General features: G+C 38.9%; 1 protein-coding gene across 5 annotated transcripts in view; it reads right to left on the minus strand.

Moving 5' to 3' along the window:
- col15a1b (collagen, type XV, alpha 1b) overlaps positions 1-17534 on the minus strand; it is a 92025-nt gene that overhangs the window by 16273 nt on the left and 58218 nt on the right. For 3 of the 5 annotated variants that reach the window (XM_056292687.1, XM_056292684.1, XM_056292682.1), the window contains 17 exons: positions 16103-16138; positions 15556-15693; positions 15264-15323; positions 15052-15087; positions 12190-12231; positions 11213-11275; positions 7989-8024; positions 7459-7542; positions 6769-6834; positions 6377-6412; positions 5284-5346; positions 4509-4598; positions 3836-3871; positions 2023-2076; positions 1437-1493; positions 1215-1274; positions 510-554 (listed from right to left, as the gene is read on the minus strand). In XM_056292687.1, coding sequence (XP_056148662.1) covers positions 510-554; positions 1215-1274; positions 1437-1493; positions 2023-2076; positions 3836-3871; positions 4509-4598; positions 5284-5346; positions 6377-6412; positions 6769-6834; positions 7459-7542; positions 7989-8024; positions 11213-11275; positions 12190-12231; positions 15052-15087; positions 15264-15323; positions 15556-15693; positions 16103-16138 — 1002 coding nt within the window. The remainder of the gene's footprint in view (positions 1-509; positions 555-1214; positions 1275-1436; positions 1494-2022; positions 2077-3835; positions 3872-4508; positions 4599-5283; positions 5347-6376; positions 6413-6768; positions 6835-7458; positions 7543-7988; positions 8025-11212; positions 11276-12189; positions 12232-15051; positions 15088-15263; positions 15324-15555; positions 15694-16102; positions 16139-17534) is intronic. The other 2 variants (XM_056292686.1, XM_056292683.1) reach the window with 1 other exon arrangement.

Genomic DNA, 17534 nt, shown 5'->3' on the forward strand with positions numbered 1-17534 from the left:
ATCAGGAATTTTTTCAAAATATAAACTTTAGATAGTTGTCACATTTATATTGTTTTTTTAAATAATTGATTATAATAACGGATATTATATAATAATAATTTATAATCAAAGGTATAACAATGTGTATTTGATTTGGATTGATTGAATGGAGGGTGATTTGACCCCAGCTCTGACATACACCAAGGTTAAACTCTTTCCCACCCTCCTTGACAGAAATTTCTGTTCCGCTTCCCCATTCATGAGATTTCGAGGAGGAAAATGATAGAGAAGCTGAGTGGAGGGTCAGAACTGTCTCAATTCCCCCAGAGACAGATACATACAGCCTAGTCAGAGGAAGAAGAGGAGGGGATGGGAGAGAGAGAGGATGAGGGATCAGGATGGTCAAGGAGAGGAGGGGGTAGTCGGCAGGAAGAAGGTGCTGCTTTTTGTAGGCTGGACCAAAGCGTTGCCATGCTTCAACACCCAAGCACCAACATAGCCACCAAATAGCTGGTCAAACTTAGACTTACTCCTCCCTTTTTGCAGTGCGGTCTGGGACGCACCGGGAACACTGTCTTTAAGATTCAGATGAGAGCAACGACAATCAGACCAAAAGAAATAATCACAGCTAAAAGCAATCAGGGTCAAAACTATGGAGGAGCTTCATATAAATCTACAGCCAATTAATTACTTGTTGCAGGCTGCCAAACCAAATCTGTCTTTTTTAAAAGTTGGACCGAAATTGAAACAACAATATTTTTTAACATCACTCATTACTTCACGCAAATTACTCTCTTTCTACTGAAAAGTATAAAAGGAAGAATTCCGTTTCTCTATAATTCTCTTTTTAAAAGTGCTTCTAGTTCACCCAGCCCATCATTCTTCCTGACACTCGTGATGTCAGACACTCATTTACATACAGCCAATCAGATCAAATCATCAAAATTCTTGAGCCAGTTGATAACCGTTATAGATAAAGGTATAAAAAACAAATATTACTCATTTACAAAAAAAAAATTGCTGAATGTTTCATTATGTCATGTTGAAAGATTTTAGACAGGAAAAATTAAATCATATTACTGATTTTAGTCCAACTTCTATGAAAAAATAAACTTAATTCCTTTCTGCACACAAGCTTATTAAATACTGTGACGTCTACTGTAAGCCACTGATCACTGCCTAACAAAACAATGTTTTTTTGTCAGAGATGAACAAAATCAAAGCTTCATACTCACTCCATTCAGCCCAAGAATTCTTCCTGGAGGTCCAGGTGGGCCAGGTGGACCAGGGGGCCCCTGGGGGGGGGAATCATAAAGTCAGTGAAACAGACTACCCTACCTATACACACACTTTAGATATTTTATCCACTTATTCATTCATTCATTTGTTGATTCAGAGTGAGGATATCCATTAGTCACAAAAAAGGAAAAAAAAAATTTTTTTATGCAGCCCTTTACCGGTTGGCCAACAGAATCTCCTCTGTCTCCTTTTCTCCCTGCCATACCAGGTCGCCCCTTGAGAAGCAACATAATGAACAGAAAAAAAAGAGAGAGCGAGAGGAACAGAGAGACAGACAGACGTGACAGAGAGATGAGAAATGTGTTTCGCTCAGTACAATATGTCCCACTGACAAATGAATGATGCATTCCTATACTATTGTGAATATATTGTAAGTAGCCTTTTGGCTGACAGATATTTGAAGTATTCGTCAGTGTATCAAAGTACTGCCATATCATATCAGTTTCTTCAGTTTGCCTATGAAATAAAAAAGCTTATAAGCAGTACTTTACAGATGGACTGACATAAAAACTTGGCGTAAAATCTCAACATCAGTTTGAGCAGCTAATATATAATTCCTTGGAATTCCTGCAAAACAGTGTTCATGCAAAAAATAACACAATTATTTTGAAAATTTGCTATGGATTATAAAGCCAAGGTCAAGACCTACTTCAGTTCTGTATCTATATAGTCTATTTATAGATAAAGACAGCTCGATCATTTTGCTGTTGGAAAAGTTCACAGTACAAGCCCATAAATACTGACCGGTCGGCCTGGGAAGCCATATTCTCCTTTAGATCCAGTGGGACCAATTGGGCCCTGAAATGAACACAAATTTTATGAGTGCAAACACACAAACCAATAGTTTTTCTAAGTGATCATGAATAATTTGATCAAATTGATAATAATGACAATAATGATTGCACTGTTTTTATATAATCTGTTTAAGCATCGTTTGAAAAATATTGTGAAATAGTTGTATAAAACAAATATATTAGCAACCAATCAGCAGGAGTTAAGGCTGTATGGCAGTGATGACTCTATTACTGCTAAAAGCCCATCAAAGCCTACTTGGTACAGCTCAGAAACCCTATTCTTTTTCCAGTAAACAAGTAAGAGTTAATTTATATAGCACCTTTTAAAACAAAGTTACAAAGTGCTGCATAAGATACATATGCAGAAAAATAAACAACATACATATACAGTTATATACATAAAAGTATAAATTACAGCGCCTTTACAGGGAAGGCAAGTCAGTAGAGATCGGTTTTGAGACATTTTTTAAAGCTATTTACAGAGACTCAACTAATCGAATGGGGGGGGGGGCTGTTCCAGAGTGACGGGGTCCTGACAGCAACAGCACAGCAACCCTTGGATTTGCGGCGGGAGTGCAGTATAATTAAGAGACCCTGGTCGGAACAACTAAGTCGCCTACAGATGGTGTAAGAATGCAAAAGTTTGGAAAGGTTTAAAGGGGCAAGACCATGTAGGGCCTTGTATGTGATAAGCAGTATACTGAAGTTTATTTTATACTTTATGGGGAGACAATGAAGGGATGCAAGGACTGGTGTGATGTGGGATCTATGATTGGGGTACTGGTTAGCAGCCTGGCTGCAGCGTTTTGCACAAGTTGCAAGCAGGACAGGACTGCTTGGCTGAGACAGAAGAAAACAGCATTACAGTAGTCAAGTTGTGAAAAAAATTAGGGTATGGACTAGTAATTCCAGATCTCTGGTGATAGCATTGATTTGATTTGTGCGATGTTCTGGAATTGGAAAAAGCAGGTTTGCACAAGCTTGTTTATGTGTGGGTCAAAATTCAGATTTTGGTCAAAGACTACACCCAGATTTCTTGAGAAAGGTTTAACATTGGTGGCTACAGGGCCGATACAGGGTTTCCCTTCTGAGACAAACTTATTAGAACCAATAAGTAGAATCTTGGTTTTTTTCTGAATTGAGCTGAAGGTAACTGAGAGACATCTATTCCTTAATAGCAGCCTGGCAGTCATGAAGAATACAAATATTACCCATATCATTTGGCTTAACTGAAAACTACAGTTGCATGTCATCAGCGTAGCAGTGGTGAGAGATGCAACTAAACTGGCTAACCAGATTTCCTAAAGGCAACGTGTAAAGTGAGAATTGGATGGGACCAAGGATTGAACCCTGCAGAACTCCACAGAGTATAGGGGCAGTTGAGGACACAAAGTTGTCTATGAAACCTGAAACTTCCTGTTAGACAAATAGGACAAGAGCCAATCGAGAGCAGAGCCTGAGATACTACCAGCCCACTTATTTAAACGTTCAACCAAGATGGAGTGATCAATAGTATCAAAAGTAGCAGCAGGACAAGGACAGAATGTTCACCATTGTCAGTTCATTGATCAGCTTGAGGATGTCATTTGTCACTCTTAGTAGTGCTGATTCTGTACTATGTTGGTGGCAAAAACTGGATTGGAATTTATAGAGAACATGAATACAACATCACAGTAGCACAGGACAGGCCATCAAATGCAAGTTTGTAAAGATTTGTTTTGGAAGATAAAAAGTTTGCAGTTGTGAATTTAACAAAAACTCACCGGATGTCCAGCTGGTCCAGTGTAGCCACGCTCGCCCTGTGAAAATAAAATCATAACATGTGAGAGATGAGCTCAATGTTGACTCCAGAAAGAGAAGTGGATCGGGGAGAAACCAAAAGGACCTGAGATTTGTTCCAACAGTATAGTAAGTAGAAGCTAGAGCAAGTTATATAAAAATATAAATAAGGTATTGGACCCACCCTGACAGGCCTTCTGTATTTTTTTATTTACCTGGGAACACATGAACACTCTTTTTTTATGATTGCATCAGCCTATTGTTCTTATCAGCATGGAAAGAGAGAGCAGTGCATTTGAATACTTGGTGGGGAATGGTGGACCCTGACGGCAACAATGAAAAATCGCATATAGAGAAGCAATTACAGAACGTTAATACGCTGAACTGCTATTACATAAATACCAGTGGGAAAAATATCAAATATGGCATTTTCAATCTAAAATGATTTTACAGATTACATCTTTAAAGCTGGTAGTGGAATTAAGATTAAATGGTGATGTAGGAACAAGGCTTTAATGGGCACATTGTTCAACATAGAGACATTTTCATGTCTTTTGGCCCTCAACAGAGAGCTCTACAGCAACAAGAGGTTTAAAGATGAAATTGAGGATTAGTGGCTGCAGAGTCAGTTAGCGATGAAAGTTGGTGTTTATTCACCTTCATGCCTTTTGGCCCCGTGGGGCCCCTGATTCCCGTTATGAGAGATCCGTCGGCAGCAATAGTCACTCCTGACTCTCCCTTTTCTCCCTGTGAGCACACAGAAACAGATGGATAAACAATCTGCATAATGTGAAGTTTACAGGAAAATCCAGAGCGTGAGCAAGAGTCTCTTGGCTTCTATTGTACAATTCAATACATTTTTTCTCTCTCAAAAAAGTCAAGCCTTATTTAACATAGTTTTAAAGGACAGGACAGATAACCAAATCAAAACTGAGACAATCTGACAATCTATTTTTCTTGTTGATGGACGAAGTTAGGTACTATCAGCGACTTCTCCCTAAAGACACAATTGGCCTAAACAATGAGTTATCAAACAGGCCCCTTGATGGACATGCAAAAGGTCATCCACATTTGATGAAATTTTGTAGAGGGACAGCAGTATCAGAAGTTTTTTTGTTGAAGCTGATTCAATAATTAAACATGTTACTGTATGGCATTGTATAGAATAGAATTTGGAGATAAAAGTCACAAGATTTTACCCACAATCACAATGATCACGCTTTCATACGAGCAGATTTACTGCCAATTAAGCTGTAGTTATAGTACCCCTCCTCCTTGTATTTCCTCAAGCACCCCTGTGGGTCCCACTTAATAGATATAGGTACAAATTTGAATTTCAGCAGAGAGTAGCTTCTTCTTCTATGCAAACAGCCAAAAGTACATCGAGATGACCAACTACTTCAGTGAGGATTCATTTTAGTCTAGTTCTCACCTTGAGCCCTGTTTGTCCGTGGATACCTGGACGGCCAATGTCTCCCTTTGGTCCTCTGGGGCCCTGGGAAGGAATTGAAGGATGGACAGCAGAAAAGCTAAATGAGCTTTAGAGGGTTGACAGGAAAGCGTGACACAACTGCAAATGAAGAAGTGAAAATACAATCCAGTCCAAATGGATATCTTGCATTACATTGTTGCTGTCCAACGATTACTTTGGATCTCCAAGAAAACACCTTCTAACAAATTCCAAATGAATCCCTAAAAATATCAGAGTTTTATGAAAAAGAATAAAATATATGTTTGGTTTAACAGCATATGTTTGAAATTCTCAAAACTTTTTATAGGCCCTTGGGAGGATAACAAAGAAAATACTTCAATTCAGGTGATGTGAAACTAAAATGATTAAAAAATTAACGGATGACATTTTCATATGAAAGCAGAGGTATGAAGGGAGTGAGCTGCAAAGTGTTTCATCACACAAAAATATAATTTCACTTCCACCACCAGCACAATATTATCCAACTTGTGCCAAGCTAGGGTCTTGGCATTGAATTAGCCAGAAGTAAACAGGTATCAGTGTGCACATCCAGCCCAATAAGGGTTCAGGTGCAGGACAAAACTCAAAAAAAGAAGGCTAACTGTACACTGAAATAAAATCTTGCATTTACTTTACTCAATGTAAGGTTTTGACCAAAATGTTCCAGATATCCTCTTTGTTCTTCCAAATTAGCAGAGGCTACCAGGTTTGGATTTGTGTATGACCTTAATGTACCTGAAGAATTAGTTCACTCACTCCATGGTGAATTCTAATTAGAATTAATAATCTTGAGTAATTTTTACAAAATTTTCTTAGCAATGCATTTTAGCACCCACCCGGGGAATCCCTTGACAGCAACAACAAAAGTGAAAACAAGTCAGTTATTTACATTTTGTTGTGTTTTACAAAAAAATATAAGGGTCTTTGAAAAACAGTTGCACAGCATATTTTGCACAGTAGCATCTTCTGTCTTTCTTTATTATATAAGCAAACAACATGACATTACTCAACAGGTGATATACATGCATTAGGAGGAGTAGCAAAATAATCTTACAGGAAATCCAGCTCTGCCAGGTAAGCCTTCAAGACCCTGCAAAACACACACACACACACACACACACACACACACACACACACACACACACACACACACACACACACACACACACACACACCCATGCAAAAGCAGTAGGGCTGGGGTTAGCGGTACAAAAAAAAAAAGATGGAAAAAAAAAACCCATGCACCGCATCATCACAGCAGATTTGCAGTAGCAGCAGATGAAAAATGAAGCAATGCAATGGGAAGCAAGACAGGAGAGGATGCAACAGGACTCGGTCCTCCTTTGCTGTGCTTGTGTCAACTGCTTTAGCTCTTGTGGGTAGCAGGGTACCATTTTGTTCAGAAAATGTGGACACTTCATTAACTCGTAGTCAGTTAGTAATCACCATGGGCCCAGGAGGTCCTCTAATCTCAGTCAAGTTCAAGATGCCTTCTGTGTCACTCAGGAGCAGCTGGGGGCAAAGCACAAAATATTTAAGTACTTGAAAATTACAGGGCAAATGTCGTTTCTCTTTTTTACCAGGCAATGATCAAAGTGCATCTTATGCAGTTTAAATACTTGAAAATATTAATATGTTTCACACTGTAGTGTAGAGGTCAATATTTGATGAAAATATAGTTTTACATGCTATATCTCCATAATAATATGTATAGATGAGTTGCATGTCACAATCTACACTCACTGCATGTTTGATTTTATTGAACGTTTTAAGATTTTATTGACTTTGCTTTTATATATACAAACTCAAATGAGGCTTTTTTGTGCATTGTTTTACAATCCTGTTTTAACATGTGAACTCATACTGTGCCATGCCAACAGTCCAAGTTACAACATTAAAAACAACATTTCTACCACAGCTGTATTTGCCTGTTACACTAAAAGACAGAAGCAGTCTATTTTGCCTGCGTGACTGCCAAGCTAACAAACAAGTAAAGCTAGCAAACAAGTAAGCTAACAAAGCTAGCAAACAAGTAAGCTAAACAAACAAGTAAAAATAGTAATAATAACAAAGACAATAATCAAGTGAAGTATCAAAAGTGTGTGTGTGTTTGTGTGTTTGTGTGTGTGTACATACATCCTGCAGGCTGATGTTAGGTCCAGGAGGTCCAGGACGCCCAGGTGGTCCTGGGATGCTGAGCCCATCAGCACCACGATCACCCTTAGCAGCAAAGACAGGAGATAGATTTACAACTCTGCTATATCATATTGTATCATATGATCCTGAAGAGACTAGGAGAGAGACACTACGCAAGCACAGACAGAGAAATAGAAACACAAATAAAAAAATACAAACATGCAAATAAACAACTAAAAGTATCAAATTTGATAAACCAAAATACATCAAAACAATACAACAGAATTAAACCAATGTTGGCTAAAATCCTGTTTATTTCATTATATTTTTGGACCAATATATGCTGTGTGAAATAACTGGCTCTGTTATCGATGAATAAGTTAGCAAAGGTTGGCAGGGTACTTGAGAAGCAAAAAAGGAGAGAACAAAATTAAACGTCAATAAATATATATCGATTGTAAGATGTAAAAGTATGTCGCTCTAAGCAGTACACATCTATACATTACGAATTTCATATTAAAAAACTGTACCTTCGATCCTGTACTGCCTTTTTCTCCCTTGGCTCCCTGTAAGAAGACACACACAGATGGAGAGAAAGAAAAAGTGAAAGAGAGTTAGAGGGATTGACAAGCATGTGAATACTGAAATCTGTTGTTGTCATGCTGCAGTTATTCTATTGTACATACAATATGATATGTTAATATCTTGATTTTTTTTATTCCCCGCCCCCCCAATTGTATCCGGCCAAATACTCCACTCTTCCGAGCTGTCCCGGTCGCTGCTCCACCCCCTCTGCTGATCCGGGGAGGGCTGCAGACTACCACATGCCTCCTCCGATACATTTGGAGTCACCAGCCACTTTTTTTCACCTGACGGTGAGGAGTTTTGCCAGGGGGACACACAGTGCGTGGGAGGATCACGCTATTCCCCCCAGTTCCCCCCCCCCCAAACAGGTGCCCCGACCGACCAGAGGAGGCGCTAGTGCAGCAACCATGACACATACCCGCATCCCGCTTCCCACCCGCAGACATGGCCAATTGTGTCTGTAGGGACACCCAACCAAGCCGGCACAGGGGGATTTGAACTGGCGATCCTCGTGTTGGTAGGCAATGGAATAGACCGCTACGCTGCCCGGATGCCCTAATATCTTGTTTTGAGTCATTTTAATCCTTATGTCTTTTTGACTGATAGGATCTGTATAATATGTATTTTGAAATGTCATGTTGTCTTTTTCTAAATCTGCTTACAGATTAAATAATTTCTTTCAAAAAAGTCTCATTCTAATTTGATTTATCATTAAAAGGTGCCAGGTATTGATGACCCATGGTCATTGTCATGCTGAATGTAGTCTGCGTAACTATAGCACATTCAATGGCAAGTTAATAAATTAACATTATCATTATTATTATTTGGTCTAGCTGTCAAATGCAATAGCCAGGTGTAACCAAAGTTGGGGAGTAGTTACATGTAATGGCGTTATGCAATTACATTACAAAATCAATATAATTGTAATCATTACAGTTACTGAGAAAAATATGTAATTAAATTACAGTTACTAATCAAAATGCTGGTGATTACAAAGGGGTTACATCCGAATATATTCTTTTCGGTAAAAAGCTTATTTGTTTTAGTGGTTTTGCTTTAAAATCAAAGCATTCCAATGTTAATTCAAGTTATATTGAAGTACTTTTTGTAGAAGTTTGACAGCAATCAGTGTCAAGTACTGTTGTGAGGGTTACACTGCCTGGTTTAAATTTGTTTTTAGGACTTTTCAGCTTTATTGCCCAGTTTAAAACATTTGTCAGAAAAGTAATAAAAAATTATCAACATGTACTGTTACATTGCTTTGATGAAGTAATTAAAATAGTTACATTACTCATTACATTTTAACAGAGTAACTAGCAATCTGTAACCCATTACATTTCAAAAGTAACCTTCCCAACACTGATTGTAACAATAACTGTAATTAATTGTAGTTAACAATAACTACAACTAACAAGCAGTATACAGTCAAAATCAAAGACCTTTACACAAACCATTGATGGCAAATTGCTTTCATTCTGTTTCCTGCTGTCCCTTTAACCCTCTGGCATGGTGCTGTCTGTCAGTACCCAATCCGTGCTGGCCGCCTTATCCGTTCTGTACATGCGCAAAAGTGCATGTGCAGAATCTTTTTTTTTTAAATTCTCCCCCTTTCTCTCCCAAACTGTATCACATCTGGGGACACCCGGCCAAGCCAGAGGTAACACAGGGATTCGAACCGCCGATCCCCATTTTAGTAGGCAATGATATAGACTGCCACACCACCCGGACACCCCTGCATGCACAGAATTTAACCCTAACCGTAACCCAACCAAACTGCGCATGTGAGCATGTGCAGAACGGATCAGGCAGCGAAACTTGTCCTCAGGCAACAAACCACCTTTTGGACCTCACACTGCCCCTTCAATTTTCTTAAATTAAAAAAAAAAAAAATCACCTGACATGTCTGTGTCCAATAAAATGAGGAACTAAAGTGGATGTGGCCTTTTGTCTGGGGGTGGAGCAGTCCTTTCAGGAAGCAAAGCCGTGCGGGACACAGTGCCACCAATTGGTAAGAAAATATTCCTTTTTAACATGTTTAAATTGAAATAACTTTATATTTATTAAAAAAAAAATATATATATATATATATATATATATATATATATATATATACTCATATATTTTCGGAATGTGTGTGTGTGTGGTGTTAGTGTAGATAGCGGGACCGAAAACTAAAGCACTTATGATCCTAATTATTTTTGGAGGTGGTAGGTATTGTCTTAGAGAGTAAGGGAAAAATCACAGAAAATTAAAATTATGCATAAATACGCATAAATATGCAAAATATGAATTTTTCTAAAAATGGCTAAAAACCACTTTTCTCAGCATTTCAGATGATTCCGAGCATCTTTGATTTCTTCACCTATATATATAAAAAAAAAATTCTGTGACTCACAAATGTTTTGGCATTATGCAAAATATATGCATTTTTGCAAAAATGCACTTATGATCCTAATTTTTCTTGGAGGTGGTAGGTATTGTTCCAGAGAGGACCAGAAAAATAGCAGAAAATTAAAATATAATTATGCATAATTATGCAAAATATGCATTTTCTAAAAATGGCTAAAAACCACTTTTCTCGGCATTTCAGATGATTCTGAGCATTTGGGGGGAGGGAGTTGGAGTGGGGGGGTTAGGGGCAGGGGGAAGGCGGTTAGCTGGCAGGATGAAGAGGAGAGAGATTTAGACGGTTGGATAACCAAACCGCTACATTGTAGCGGGGTTCTTCTAGTACATATATATAATCCAGTGATTCAAGTAAATTCTTTATGAGACAGCATAAGCCTGTTTCATGCCACAAGCAATGTGTTGGTAGGCAATGGAATAGACCGCCACACCACTTGGATACCCACAAAGGATTTTTTTTTAATTTCCCCCTTTTTCCCCAATTGTACCTTGCCAATTACCCCACTCTCCGAGCCATCCCGGTTGCTGCTCCACCCCCTCTGCTGATCCTGGGAGGGCCGCAGACTACCACATGCCTCTTCTGATACATGTGGCGCTGCCAGTCGCTTGTGCCCTGATTAACCCATTCTTATATCCACTCAAAGAATAACTGAAACCCTCGATCGCTGTCTGAGAGCTTGCGTCATTAAACCGGTCATCAGAGTCACCTGTTTGGATGGCCTCTGAATACAACAGTTATGGTGAGGAAGACATTTCTACAAACCCTTGCTCCCGGTAGTCCAGCTAGCCCCTGCAGCCCCTCTGGTCCCGGCTCCCCTGGATCACCCTGCAGTCAGACAGCAAAAGACAACTTAAAGAAGCACGGAAAACCTGTTAGGAAAACACTACCCATGCTGAAAAAAATGATTCTTAAAAATTCCTCAATCAGCATTTAAGAAATATGTCTCTATTCTCAAAATATCCTTTTTAATACAAAACATCTTAAACAGTTGATAATATTATGAAAGAATATTATTTTAGTACTTTCATGCAGGCAATTGTTGTGTAAGAGCTTTAAAGAAAAAAACTTTAATTTTTTTTTGCAGATATACTTTGCTGTGTCTTCGTCTTCTTCTTCTCTCAGCTTGTTCCCTGTTTCTCAGGGGTTGCCACAGCAGATTTTACAGTTTCAACCACCAATGGTGGCTGTTGTTAACCCGGGCCTTGGCCGATCCCGTATGGAGCCTCGACCGATCCGGTATGGTCTTGTCAATCCACATAATGATTTGGTAAAATTTTATGTCGCATGCCTCTCCTGACACAACCACTAACCCTATGGACTTCATTTATTTATTTATTTTAATGGTATTTGCTGTGTAATGACTCTTAATGTTAAACATTCATAGGACAGAAGAGGATTAACTGAATCAACAAATTTCCCTACATACAAACTATTTGAAGATGTTCGCCAGTCTTCTTCATTTGACACACACTTCAAATAAGTGGACCCTAAATTATCTACTTAATCTTGATTTAGAAAAAAGACATAATATTGTTTTAGATCAACACTACTGGTATGGATCTGTCATATATCATTATGATTCAACTTCAAAACAAATGATCTTTAATTCAACATGTGGCTTTTTAGATCAGCAGACAAGAACGATGAGAAAGAGGAAAAAAAAGGGAGATTATGTAACTGAAGGAAGAGATGCAATGTGGTGAGAAATTTGGACTTGTGACAATTCAGTCTCAACCCACCTTGAGTGACAGCCCCATGGCTCCAGGAGCACCATCTCTACCCTGTAAAAGACAACACAAGGAAGGAGATTTGTCACAGTGGTTATGCTTTTACATTGTGTTGTGTCTCACAAATGCCATTGATAACTGGTATTACCACCTTATGCCACCAGAGGGGGAAGGTCGGCTTTCCTTACTAAGTGTCCCAGCCAACGCTTCACTTTGTAGGACAAATTTCATCACAAGCTGGTGGATGGTTCACACGCCAAAATCCCCAATATATATATTAATATATATATAAACTTAGCACAAAAAGTAAGGAAATTTGTGTTTGGTAGATTATTTCTTTTTTGTAACAATGCTTCTTGGCAATAAATCTTATATCAGGCACATGATTGTCAGCACCTGGGGTACCAGAAGCTCAAAATGAGAGTCAGTAGTAACAGCAAAATAAGCTGTTTGGCATTGGCAGAGAAGATTTGGCAAATGTTTCATGGGCGCAACCCATATACTCAGTTCTGCTGCTGATCCCACAAATGCATGTTCCTTACAAATGTGGCACCATTTAAAAGGGAAATAAACAGGCTTCACAACGGTATAAGATTTATTGCCAAGAAGCATTGTTACAACAAAGAAATAATCTACCAAACACAAATTTCCTTACTTTTTGTGCTAAGTATAGTATATCACAATATATATAAAAACAATCTCCCTGAATCTGTGTCTCACACAGGGCTTGCCACCTACCGATTTTGTTCTATGAGTCAAATGCTGACTTATGGTTGCACTTTTATGAATTTGGAAGCAGTAGATCACTCACAAGAGCAACGTTGCAAATACAATGGCTGGCTGGATAGAATGGAGTTTGGGACAGCGAACCATCCGGCATCTTGTGATTACTGTACGTTACTACAAGATGACATCAGATTAGTCCAGTCTGTTGAGAATTGCAACCCTCGTGTCATCAGATATAAAATAAAGTCATAATTTGGAAAAAGCTCTGCTCACATCAGACAGTAATTGACTCCTCATGCAGCTGAAAAGTGATATACAAACCCCAATTCCAATGAAGTTGGGATGTTGTGTAAAACATGAATAAAAACAGAATACAATGATTTGCAAATCCTTTTCGACATATTCAATTGAATACACTACAAAGACAAGATATTTAACGTTCAAACTGATAAACTGTATTGTTTTTTGCAAATACTCACTCATTTTGAATTTGATGCCTGCAACACGTTCCAAAAAAGCTGGGACAGGGGCAAAAAAAAGTCTGGGAAAGTTGAGGAATGCTCAAAAAACACCTGTTTGGAACCTTCCACAGGTGAACAGGTTAATTGGAAACAGGTGAGTGTCATGATTGGGTATAAAAGGAGCATCCTCAAAAGGCTCAGTCGTTCACAAGCAAGGATGGGGTGAGGTTCACCACTTTGTAAACAACTGCGTGAGCAAATAGTCCAACAGTTTAAGAACAACGTTTCTCAACGTACAATTGCAAGGAATTTAGGGATTTCATCATCTACATTCCATAATATCATCAAAAGATTCGGAGAATCCGGAGAAATCTCTGCACGTAAGCGGCAAGGCCGAAAACCAACATTGAACACCCGTGACCTTCAATCCCTCAGGCAGCACTGCATTAAAAACCGACATCATTCTGTAAAGGATATTACTACGTGAGCTCAGGAACACTTCGGAAAACCATTGTCAGTTAACACAGTTCGTCGCTACATCTACAAGTGCAAGTTAAAACTCTACCATGCAAAGCGAAAGCCATATATCAACAACACCCAGAAACGCCGCCAGCTTCTCTGGGCCTTAGCTCATCTGAGATGGACTGACGCAAAGTGGAAAAGTGTGCTGTGGTCTGACAAGTCCACATTTCAAATTGTTTTTGGAAATCATGGATGTCGTGTCCTCCGGGCTAAAGAGGAAAAGGACCATCCAGATTGTTATCAGCATAAAGTTCAAAAGCCAGCATCTGTGATGGTATGGGGGTGTGTTAGTGCCCATGGCATGGGTAGCTTGCACATCTGTGAAGGCACCATTAATGCTGAAAGGTACATACAGGTTTTGGAGCAACATATGCTGCCATCCAAGCGACGTCTTTTTCAGGGGCGTCCCTGCTTATTTCAGCAAGACAATGCCAAGCCCCATTCTGCACGTGTTACAACAGCGTGGCTTCGTAGTAAAAGAGAGCGGGTACTAGACTGGCCTTCCTGCAGTCCAGACCTGTCTCCCATTGAAAATGTGTGGCGTATTATGAAGTGCAAAATATGACAACAGAGACCCCGGACTGTTGAGCAACTGCAGTCGTACATCAAGCAAGAATGGGGAAGAATCCCGCCTACAAAACTTCAACAATTAGTGTTCTCAGTTCCCAAACGCTAATTGAGTGTTGTTAAAAGGAAAGGTGATGTAACACAGTGGTAAACATGCCCCTGTCCCAGCTTTTTTGGAACGTGTTGCAGGCATCAAATTCAAAATGAGTGAATACTTGCAAAAAAACAAAGTTTATTAGTTTGAACATTAAATATCTTGTCTTTATAGTGTATTCAATTGAATATAGGTCGAAAAGGATTTGCAAATCATTGTATTCTGTTTTTATTTACGTTTTACACAACGTCCCAACTTCATTGTAATTGGGGTTTGTAGATTCTTTAAAGCTGTTGTTTAGTAATAAATACACTAGGCACGTTTTTACTTTTTATGTTTTTTCATTTACCCTACTCATCACTGAAGCAAACAAAATCAAACTAATAATACCAAAGTACAGGCCATTCATACCACAAAATTACATGTAATATAGCAAATAACAGTTCAGTCATGTAGATACAATATGCATGAATGAATGAAAATATGCACTGAAAGGCAGCTTACCTTAGGCCCTGGAGGACCGGGCAAACCAGGGGGACCCTGGAGAAAGAAAAAAAAAACACAAGAGGAAACGCTTGGTTTGTGGCATGGACAAGGCACATTACTGTACGCCAAAATGCAAATTCTAATAGGCAAAAACACAAAACAAACATTTGCTTCAAACACATACAGACATGATAAAACACACAAACCTGGACATGCAGGTAAACACTGACCTGTGGGCCTCTGATACCGGCTCCAGTGAGTATGTCACTCTTGCCAGATCCTTCCAAGTCCTGCAAACAAACACACACTCTTCAGTTTACACTCCATTAAGACTTTGGTTGAGTTTGTCCTATTTTATAGCACATACACTTACATGTACTGGCAAGATAGCATTTAAATTTATTCTAAAGATATTTCAATATCTAAAGATATTTCAAGCAACGAGCATTTGATTTAACTTATACTGAAAGTGATGTGTTTGCAGTTTAATCTTTTTCCTGGTATATTGTAGAAATTAGTCACCTCAACAAAGAATCTCGGTCCTGGAGGTCCGGCAGGTCCAGAAGGCCCTGGTGGTCCAGGGGGACCAGCTGGACCTGTATTCCCCTGGGGACCTGTGGCCCCGGGGGTTCCTACCTCACCAGGAGGTCCACAGTCACCCTGAGAGAGAGAGAGGTCAGGCAAACATCTCAAACTGCAAAAGGTCAGTACTGATTCATCTGCTGTAGTCTCAACCAGTGGCAGCTGGTGCTAACAATTTTTTTTGGGGGGGGTGCAATTTACCTTAGCGCAGCATGCCTGACAGCTGCTTTAATGGCCACACAGTCACAGAGTTATTAAGAAGGACAAACCCCCCCCCCCCCCCACACACACACACAAAAATTGTTAGCACCAGCTGCCACTGGTCTCAACCCAATGATACTTCACCTGGTAAACTGTTTAATGCTCGCATAAAGTTTGGGGTGAAATGGGGAGGTCAACACATAATTCACAGACATGCACCCTTGCAAAAATATTTTCATGATGATGAAAATGAAGTAGTTCACTTTATGCTAACTTTTATTTTTACCTTTTGTCCCGATGGCCCAGGGAACCCTTGATCACCCTATGGTAGAAAGAAAGGAAGAAAGAAAGAAAACAGAAAGACAGAAAGAAAACAAAGAAAAAAGAAAGAAAAAAGAAAACCAAGAATGAAAGAAAAAGAAAATGGAAAATAGATTTAACAACAACCTACTTATGTTAGCATACATTAATGGTGGTTTCAGAGAATGTAACATCCTTTAATCAAGCATCTTCACCTTCAAATGTCATTTTTATGATATTACTTCATGATACAACACACTTGAGAGCAACCGGTTTGAGGAAAGAAAGTGAAGACAGGTTGAACAATATTTTAGTAGGAACTAAAACAGAAATGAAAACTTAGTTGTCTTTAATTGTTCCGGAAGAGAAACGTTAATTTTTAACCTCTATCAGTACGTAACGTTGTTTTTCCATACCATGCAATATTTAACAAGAAATCTAATTTGTCATTCATCTGGAATTAATATTTCACAAGAAATATTATTTCTGTTCCACTTCTCTTTCCATTCTTTCTACTGTCAATACTCAGTAGATTGACATGACACTTTCATATGGATATATAAGGTAATAATAAATAAAAAGGAATCAAAACATAATGTTTTAAACTTATATAAGTCAATCTTAAGATTTGGTTTAACACCGCTACACAGAAACAATGTCTTTTAAACATCTTGTATACATTGCGGCCCGACAAAATTATTGTTCATAGTTTTCATTTTATGTTTTATTTTCCCCTGTATTCTATTTCCCCCCAATCTAAATGTATGTTAAACACAGTGGTATTAACCAGTATATTATCTTGTTCTAACCGGTTTAGGTCCATTACCATTCTCTTTTCTATATACATGCCTCCCCTTGGCCAGGTCATTCAAATTCACAATGTGCTCTACCATTTTTATGCTGATGACACTCAGTTATACATGCCACTAAAACCCACAGATCCTAGCATCCTAGCAAATCTCACAACTTGCCTCTATGACATTACATCCCGGATGCCTGAAAATTTTCTCAAATTTAATGATAATAAGTCTGAGGTCATTCTGTTCAGTCCTCCAAATTCCATCAGCCCTTTAGCGACGAATCTTGGTGGTCTGTCAGGTAGTTTTAAGCAGGCTGCTAGGAATCCTGGGGTAATATTTGATGCTAACCTTGGTTTTGATAATCAAATCAAACATGTTGTTCAGTCACGCTTTCTCCAGCTCAAGCTAATCTCCAAAATTTGGTCATTTTTATCAACTGCCAATTTGCAAAAAGTTGTACATGCTTTTATCTATTCTCAGCTTGACTATTGTAATGCACCTTATTCTGGTATCAGCAAGTGCTCTGTCCATCATCTGCAGTTGGCACAAAACACCGCTGCTCGGCTCATTACCAGGACAAAGAGGCATGACCATATCACTCCCGTGCTTGCCTCCCTA

Source organism: Lampris incognitus, chromosome 14 (genome assembly GCF_029633865.1).
Source record: "Lampris incognitus isolate fLamInc1 chromosome 14, fLamInc1.hap2, whole genome shotgun sequence".
In the NCBI taxonomy this organism is placed as follows: domain Eukaryota; kingdom Metazoa; phylum Chordata; class Actinopteri; order Lampriformes; family Lampridae; genus Lampris; species Lampris incognitus.